Source organism: Trachymyrmex septentrionalis, unplaced genomic scaffold (genome assembly GCF_001594115.1).
Source record: "Trachymyrmex septentrionalis isolate Tsep2-gDNA-1 unplaced genomic scaffold, Tsep1.0 scaffold76, whole genome shotgun sequence".
Lineage (NCBI taxonomy): Eukaryota > Metazoa > Arthropoda > Insecta > Hymenoptera > Formicidae > Trachymyrmex > Trachymyrmex septentrionalis.
In genome coordinates, this window is record NW_017305947.1 from 1,272,846 (window position 1) to 1,282,001 (window position 9,156).

Consider the following 9,156-nt stretch of genomic DNA (forward strand, 5'->3'; position numbering starts at 1 on the left):
ACACACACACACACACACACACACACACACACACACACACACACACACACATTAAGTAAACATCTTGTACGTGCTAAAACAAAAAGTTTTTTTAATTTGTTAATAAAATGCACCGCGCGAATTCAGGACATCATGCATATCTGTTCTATGAATTAATTCCGTACTCTCTTTAAATAGAACAGGCGCGATACGTGCTTTACTTGTTCCGCAAATGAAACGATTTGTCACTTGATACTTGGCTGGTAAGCGTAATATTCGGGCACGTACCATATGCTCGTAAATCTCATCGGCTATAATGGGTACGTAGTAATGAGCGGCGATGTCGAGAATGTCAAGTATATGGTCGCGTCTGAATACCGAGCCACACGGATTCGAAGGATTGTTTATAATAATTGCCGCCGTCGACTCGTCGATTTGCTCCTTTAGGTCGTTCAGATCGATCTCCCAACCGAGCTCCGGCTAGAAACGATTAATATTAATAGAATGCATTAACGAGAAGCCCTCTCGAGTATTAATTTCTTCTCATCCTTTCTGTCAATCTGTATCAAATATTGTATTTTGAGATGGCTGAAAAACTATGCGCTTGATCTCGATTATAAGCTCTTGAATAATTCTCTCTAAGCTTTTGACAGACAAAATTTTAATGTGGCAAAAATATTTCCATTTTTTTTTTAAAAGAGTCATAAAATCTGTGTAAAACTGTTTTCCTTTTTAACAGAATTTTTAAAAGATTGACTATGAAAAATATTTAAAACCGAATACTAAAACAACATGAAAAAAAAATTTGGTTATGAAAAGATCAATAAACCTGTGCAAAATATTTATGATTAAAAAAATCATGATGAGCATTGTATAATAATAAAATAATACAATTTAACACGTATATTACTGTTTTAACAAATGATTAGATACATTTATATACTTGTTTTTTTTTACTAAATTTTATAATTATGTTTACTCTTTAAATTTGTCTGATAATTATAGTAATATAATTTTTTTATTGTATATATTTTTAAAATTATTTTCCAATTTAGATATAAATTTATTAAATAGATTTACAAACTTATTTGTTATAATTAAAATGTTACTTGACAGTTGAAGGCATTACAATTATGCTGAAATAATTTTCCATCTGTACGTCAGCATTTTTCCGCAAAATTAGATCGCAAAAGTGAAACAATTTATAATGCCAAAATAATTTTCATATTTTCAAAGTTTTTAAATACAATAGAATAATTTAAGATACATTTTTATTAAAGATAAAGAAAAATATTTGCATCAAAAATGATAAAATATAGCAGTAAAAGCAGACATTTATATTTTATAAAATTTATGAAATTTATTGTTTATAAATAAATACACTGCATTTACGTGATTGGTACGCAGATATATGACGTATGAGTACATAAGCAATGTGTCAGGATTTACAAATTCCTTGTACATTTTATTTCATACACAATTAAAGCTATGTGGTTATAATTACTTTTTGAACATAAAATAGTTTGCAACATCGCGCAAAGAGAGTGAGACGTTAAAATTCGCCAAACATAGCTGAAAAGAGAGGAAACTGCCTCATTAGCACTTCGGTTTGAAGATCTCCGAGTGAAAGCACTGATTTATCGTGTAACTAGCAATGGGTGATTTAAATATGATTTCGTGCTGTTTAAAATTATTATGCAATTACGATTTTAATTGGCTTAAATTAAATATTTTAATATAAAATAACTTTAAAGAAAAAATATAATAATTTAAATAAAAAATAACTCTTTGTAAAATTTAAAATCAACGTAATTACACGAATTAAATTACAAAATTAGTTAATTTGAGAATTAAACATGTTTGAAAAAAAATTGTTTTTTGCATGAAAAATTTTGTTAATTATAGAAATAAAAATTTTCAAGCTTTAAAAATATAAAAATTATGAATATAAATTTGTTTTTTCTATACTAAGTGTGTAAAAATATTCCTGCGCTGTTACACAATGTAAGGAAACTATAAACGGTTGCGACAAAGTATTATTTTAATTAATTTATTATTATAATAATGTTTAAAAAAATTGTTGTTTCTTTCCAAATTTATTGCATAAAAATTATAAAATGAAAAAAATGTTTATAAATTAATGTTATATCACTGTTTCATATTAAAATCGTATAAAACCTTGCATAGTAAATTTTGAAAAAGAGATAATAATATTTTTTATATATAAAAGAATATGTAATTAATGCTGTGCTAAAAGATTTCATTCTCAGTGCACACTAAATAAACGGAATATTATGTGCCCTCATTGTTTTTCGTATAAATGAATGCATTCGCATTTTAGGTGGTTAATAAATTTTAAAATATTAACGAAATGGTATATTTTTGCATATAAAGTTGCATATTAAGCCCGACTGTACTACTTGAAGTGCGTTTTGTAATAACGCGTAATTTAAGAAATATAGCAGACGCTGTTATGCACATTTCTTATTAATGACGATGCAACACGGTAGCGCATATATTACTACCTCTCTTTTACAAGCGCAATTATTACAAAGTAGTCACTATGCTGTAGTATTAATCAATATTTTACACATTATCATGAAACTGATATTTATTGCGCTATTCGTTGACAAATACGTGATATTAAGTAAATAAATTAAAAAATATTAACTGATTTCAGATATTAATACTGATAGATAGAACACGTGTGCAAAACAATATAATATTTTGAAAAAAAATCCTCATGTTTAAAAACTCTAACTTTTTATATTTCTGTAAAAAAAAAAAAAGAAATTTTCTGGTCATTTGTTTTCAATATACTTTTTTCGAATTAATTGTTTCTCGAATTAAATGTATGCTCGAAAAAAAAAGAAATTTGTAAGAAAACTCTTATCTTTATTTGCATAATCTTCGAGTCATCGCGAGAATAATTGCTAAAATTTTAATTTGCGCACATTTGACAGAAAGTGTAAATTACTCTGATTTCTTTTTTCGATATACTACTCACACATAAATTGTACGTTTTGACCGTAATACCGAGGCCCTCCGCCAGCGTTCGATAGATGGAAAAACCAGGGCGTGGAATTAGGATGTTTTGGCCTTCTCGAGCTAAAACCGTAATACACAAGTCAAGTGCGCAAGAACATCCACTGCACAGGATTACGTCCTGCAAATATAGAAATACAAAATATTTTATTTTCGCATGCTTTACTTTTATTCGCGTTATATTAAATGTAGAATGGAAACGAAAAGTAATATTTTTAAAGTAATCTATTTTTATATTTTCACAGGCTTCCGTATATTTTAAAATGGATTTGCTTGATATGATAAAAATATTCCAGCATTTTGATGTTTAAATATAAAAAATAATATCTGTATGATTAATTAAGTAAAAATTGATAAATTATTTGTTACAAAAATTCGCCTACAGGTAAATAAACTGAATATGATATTTACATGTTGACCGTAATTGCATATGGAGATATGGAAGAATATGAATAATTAAAAATGTTTTAAGGAAAAGAAATAAAATAATATTTCCCTACAGTAAATATTTTAATTTTTCTACTGTTTTTAATGAAGGTTTTATAATAAAATTAATATTTATAATTTAATATCTGTTTAAATAATTTAATGTATCATTTGTAAACAATTGGAGATTTGTTTATTTATTAACAACATTAGCTATTAAGTATGTAATAGCATTTTATTACTATACTTCTTTTTCTATCGGCAATTTCACAGCGTAAAAATTCGCGACATCAAGTTAATTAATTATCTTCAAGATTATATGACTATACTACACGGAATATGCAATCGACCACGTTATCCCCTTGTAAAACCTATTTTGCCTTTCTTTCTTTTGGCGGAAGAAGAAATTGACGATTGTTATTAATATTAAATAACTTGAGCAAAATTTAACTTTTCGCTATTCCTACTGAATAAGTAATAACAATATTGATGTTGAATAAATAAAATACGATTTAAAATACGTGATAAGAAATTTCAGTATCACACTGACTCCAACTTTGTTTGTGATAGACATATTGGACCTACGACATTTGATGTAAGCATGTGATCATCCTACCTTGGAATTGACTTTCACAAATTCGTTCGAGCTATATTCAGCTACGGCTTCTCGCGCCATTTCGTGACCTGTAAAATAAATAAAAATTTATTTTTTCTGTTGCCGAATAAATATAAATAATATAATTATTATTATTACTTAAATCATGCAATGAAAATATCTTTTTATTAATAATTTAATAATTTATCGTACAAGATGAATATGTCGCATCATTTAATGAATAAAGAAATATTTTCAATATTTAAATTAATAATCTTAAATTAATAATTGTTTAGAAAATTGTAATAGCACGTATTTACATAAAAAAAATTTTAATTTATATCAAAATTTAAATTTTTTTTTGTTATTTCTATCGTATTCAAAAAATTTCCCGTAAACTCTAAACAAAATTATTTAGAATTTAGAAGACCTTTGATAGAAGATATACGCTTAAAGACCTTATTAAAAATTACCTATACTGGGTGCATATCCATTGTATAATTGCGAACTGACGCTGTCTTGAACAGCCTCGAACACTTCCTTTGGTGGTATTAAATTACCGAAAGTTGTAGGATCGCCTTAAAGCAGAACATGTAATAAAAAATCTCAAAAGTTGAAGTATTAAAAAAACTCCACTATATTTATTTTTATTGTATGTTGGACAAGCAGATGCCTAAAAACGCGCATAAGTGAATATAGGAATTATATTAATAAAAACACGATTCAACATTCGGTTATCTCACAACATCGGATAAACTTATTTCATGAATTTGATTGGGATAACATACATATTTTGAACAAAGAGTAAATTTTACATAAAAGATTGTTTATCAGAGATGATACATATTAAAAAACAAAAACAAGGCCTGAATTAAGAAACGATATACTTTCTCTTGATTCGTTATATATAGATCTATTTTCAAAGACGTAATGCTTCCAATCTATATCGTTTATACGAGTACTTGGTTATTTATTATTTATATTTTTACTTATTGTCTTTGTAAGTACATGTTCTGTTGTTCACTGTTCCTCTCAATTTTCATTTTACATCTGTCTACCAAACAGTTATGTCGTGTCTAATATCTTTAAATTTTTTTTGTTTCATGTAAGTAAACTAAAATTGGATTTTTACTGTTATAACTTTTTAATTTATTCACATTTGTATTACACAATAAATGGAATTGCACAGTCTAATGGAACATGTACAACAAACCTTATAGAAGCAGTTCAATCTTGACAGTCATGTAAGTTTTTTTTATCGCGTATAATCTTATGTTAGCATTTTTTAAATGATTTTTAACCTTTTGGTCGGTCGTTTTAAAACAAAATTTTTTTCTTTTTAGTTAACTTAGTAATTTAATGACCAAGATTAACTCGGACGACACCACCACGGTTTTTCTCGCATTTTATATGTTATTAGTTTATACTCGTATGCGCTATCATTATGTAATTTTGAATAATAATATATTTTTTTTTAATATATTTTTTTTGTACTGAGGACCTTGATCATAGGTCGAAACGTGTAACATTCACTTTGAATAAAAATACACACTAATAACCAGTGTTGGCTCACAAATTGGCATTTAAGTTACAATATTATTCTTTAAAATTTATTTTTTGTTTATCCTGCAACAGTAGATGCGTAAGCTCCTACAAATATGACATAAATCTGGTTTTTCATCAAACATTCACCACTGTATAGTTTCGCGTAAACACCTAATTACACGTATATACCATGTTGCTGTAATTGATTACTGGATTTAACTTGGATAACCGTACGAAAACACCAGTTTACAGACGTGCTGTCAAAGCGGAACGAAACACTCACCGTTGCAGCTCGCATTCTGAATATAATTGAAATTAATTAATTGTTTCCCGGAGGCTATCCGTCGTAGTCAATCCTTGTTGCGACATTTCTGTTGCGAGGCAACAACGCGACGGCGAAATAAAATCCGAGTTCTGCGAATGCCACGAAATTTATGTAATTACAACTTCGCCATTGTTAATTTGGAAGAATTGTATTTTGATGACGTTGAAGTTAATACTTTCCAATTATATTTTACATTCCTATTGTAGCAAATGTTAATAAGTGTACGTACGAACATTTAAATCGTTGAATGATAAGTTATTAATTACGCGAATGATGTATGTAGGTACATCTCTTTCTCAAAATTTTTCTTTAATTGATTATATTATTTTTCATCATTAATTCATGCGGATATATTACTTCAAATTATATGAAGAAATTCATATAGAGTTTTGTTTAACATAATTTTGTGCAGTTATAGGGAAAAGCAATTAAAAAGGAAATAAAGTGGTTTAATCAGCTCTGCATATTTTTAAGAATAGATACATTTTTTAAAGTTTTTATTAATTTTATTAATATATTTTTTACTATAACTTATATATATTACTTTGTTTGCATTTTTAACTTTATATTATATTTCAAACTTCAGTGTAAATAAAAATTTATATTCGCGCTTTTATTATATATAACTATGCAACGAAAAGTAGTGCACTAGCAATATCTTTTTTAGATAAATTTTGTTCTAAAATTTAATATATACATCTCTTTTGAGTAAAGAAATTTTTTTTAGTAAGTTAAATTTTTTATTTTACATAGCCCTTTTTACAATATATAATTAATAATTTGTTAACAATTCAAAAAGTTTGGTACTATTAATTAATATTATGAAACTCAAAACCTGTTTTAAGATATTGTTAGAAATCAAACATTGAAACTTTATCGATATACGAGACATATATCTAGTGTATCTCAAAATTTGCGTACATGTAATGCCAGTGCGATTTTGTGTGTTAAAAGAAGAATTTTTTCCGTGACAAAATTGTATCCGAGCAGTAGTTTTAAAAGGAAAGCAGTTTAAAGCTTACGAATGAACGCTTTAAAATTACGCATGAATATATCACAAGTGGCACAAATTCTGGGATATTTTCTTACATACATGCACTACATTTAGTATACTGTATCTTAATATGAACAATTTTTTAAAAAGATTTTCATTTCTATCAAAATTTTTTTAGAATTTTTGAATATTTTTATTTAAAAAAATTCAAGATATTCTTATACCTAAGAATCTTATTATTGTATTATACTCCTTATTTTTCTATCTACAGAAACAAAAAGTAATACTGTACTATATGAAAATTTTTATGTCACTGTCATTCTATTTTCGATGCTGTAATCTTCTTCGAATTGCATATGTATAAAACAAAAGAAAGCTCTTGAAAATGTGTACAGCCGCTGGCACATCCGGTTGGGATTTGTGTATCGAAATATATTTAGATTAGCGTGCTCGTATGTCAGTTCTATTCTATTCCACTATAAAATTTGTTGAGGACGTTTTTCCGATATATTCTGACACATCCGCATTCTGTGCTACTCATGTTCTGCAAATGTTAAGGGGACTCACGCGTCACTACCATCGCCTTTTAACTTTTCATCGCTTTTTAAAACTCCTCTGGATAGTTAAAATCGCGTATCCCAGCAGAAGAGAGGTTTAAGAAACTGTCTGAAAAATTAAGAAAGTTAAAAAAATTAAAAAGAATAAAAATGTGCGATTAATTCTCGCAGACAAACATTCTCGGTGCTTTAGTTTTACGTGTGTATTCAGTCAGACGGCGTCACAGCCTTTTTCATCCCTACTGTCAGTTTTCGCAAACAAAGTTTCTGATTAAAGAGAACATATCGCTTTCTTATTTTTCGAAAGTGATATAACTCCAAAAATTAAATTTCTCAGAAAAAGGGAGAATTATTATTTAATTTGACAGAAAATTATTGCAAACTTATCAAATAATATCATTAAAAAGAATATATTCTTTGAAACGCCTCTAGACGAATGTATACATCAACACACATTCGTTGCATACATCAAATATTGGTCTGCATTTAATATGCATAATTATGTATGTCATGTATATGATATTTGCTAATATTGATATACAATACGTTGGTCATATCGTCGTCTGGAGACGTCTTGACGATCAAATGTCACTTTTTTCAATTTTTAAAAACATCTTTTGGAATTGCGACGATTTTGATTATTTTTGATGAAATTAAATTGAAAATTTAATTTACTTTTAATGACTGACAGGATAATATTTATTTAACTCATTCACAATAATAATTAATAAGAAAAATTACGAGTTTATTTTCAAGTTGTGTCAATTTTAAATTGAGAGAACGATATTTTTACTTATTGGATTTAACATGCTTTCTTCATATTTTATCAAATATTATACCGTTAAATGATATTTTTTTCTGAAAAGCGTGACTTGAAATCAAAATTTCAACAATATGTGAAATTTTTATTTGAAAACTATCAAAGCTAACATTTTAAAAACCTGTTATTAGTTACTTTCATAAAATTTAATATGAAAAAAAATACGTAACTGAATATAAACGAAAAATGTTATATTTAATGCTTGTTATTTAAAATTATTTATTGAATTAATCTTCAGCATTATAAAAACTTTTTTTTTCTATTGAATTTTTTTGTTTAAAGATAAGTGGCGTAGAAATTTGATCGGGCCAAGCATATCGCGATTGTTTCACTGCCTCGAAAACTGTTATCCGGTAAACCTTTGAAAAAGTTATTCCCTCTAAAAATACATAGAAAGTCGGCAAACGAAATATTTTCTATCCTGCATCATGTATATGCGTACCAATATTTTTTAGAATAAACTGCATGGTAAGTTTTATTATTTCTGAATGAGAGAGATGAAAGAAAGTAAGTTGACCAGCATTTTTAATTGAATTATTCAAAAATTAACAAGATGAAATGTATAATAAATATTAATATAGAAATTTATGTCCTAAATTTAAGAATTCTATATTTCAGAGCATAAGCGATAAATATAACTATTGAAATAGATTGTATTTATATAAACGCTCTGAGCGAACAGTAAAGATAAAATAACATCTACAGGGTGGGCCATCTATTGGTACGTTTTTAAAAATGCGATCAAATGAGCATACATTGATATTTTTTATTAATTTTTTTTTTGTTGTGAAGCTAAAAGTATCCGCGTCAAGAATGAAAAACGATTTCGTTCATGTGGCTCCCTCTACTGGCCTTACAGTATGCCATTCG

The 9,156-nt window shown here is 27.2% G+C and overlaps 1 protein-coding gene across 1 annotated transcript in view; it reads right to left on the minus strand.

Moving 5' to 3' along the window:
* The window catches only part of LOC108754098 (tyrosine aminotransferase), a 20,605-nt gene that overhangs the window by 6,693 nt on the left and 4,756 nt on the right, over positions 1-9,156 (minus strand). The window contains exons 2-5 of the mRNA XM_018496148.1: positions 4,519-4,623; positions 4,067-4,134; positions 2,987-3,145; positions 268-459 (exon numbers count right to left, since the gene is read on the minus strand). Coding sequence (XP_018351650.1) covers positions 268-459; positions 2,987-3,145; positions 4,067-4,134; positions 4,519-4,623 — 524 coding nt within the window. The remainder of the gene's footprint in view (positions 1-267; positions 460-2,986; positions 3,146-4,066; positions 4,135-4,518; positions 4,624-9,156) is intronic.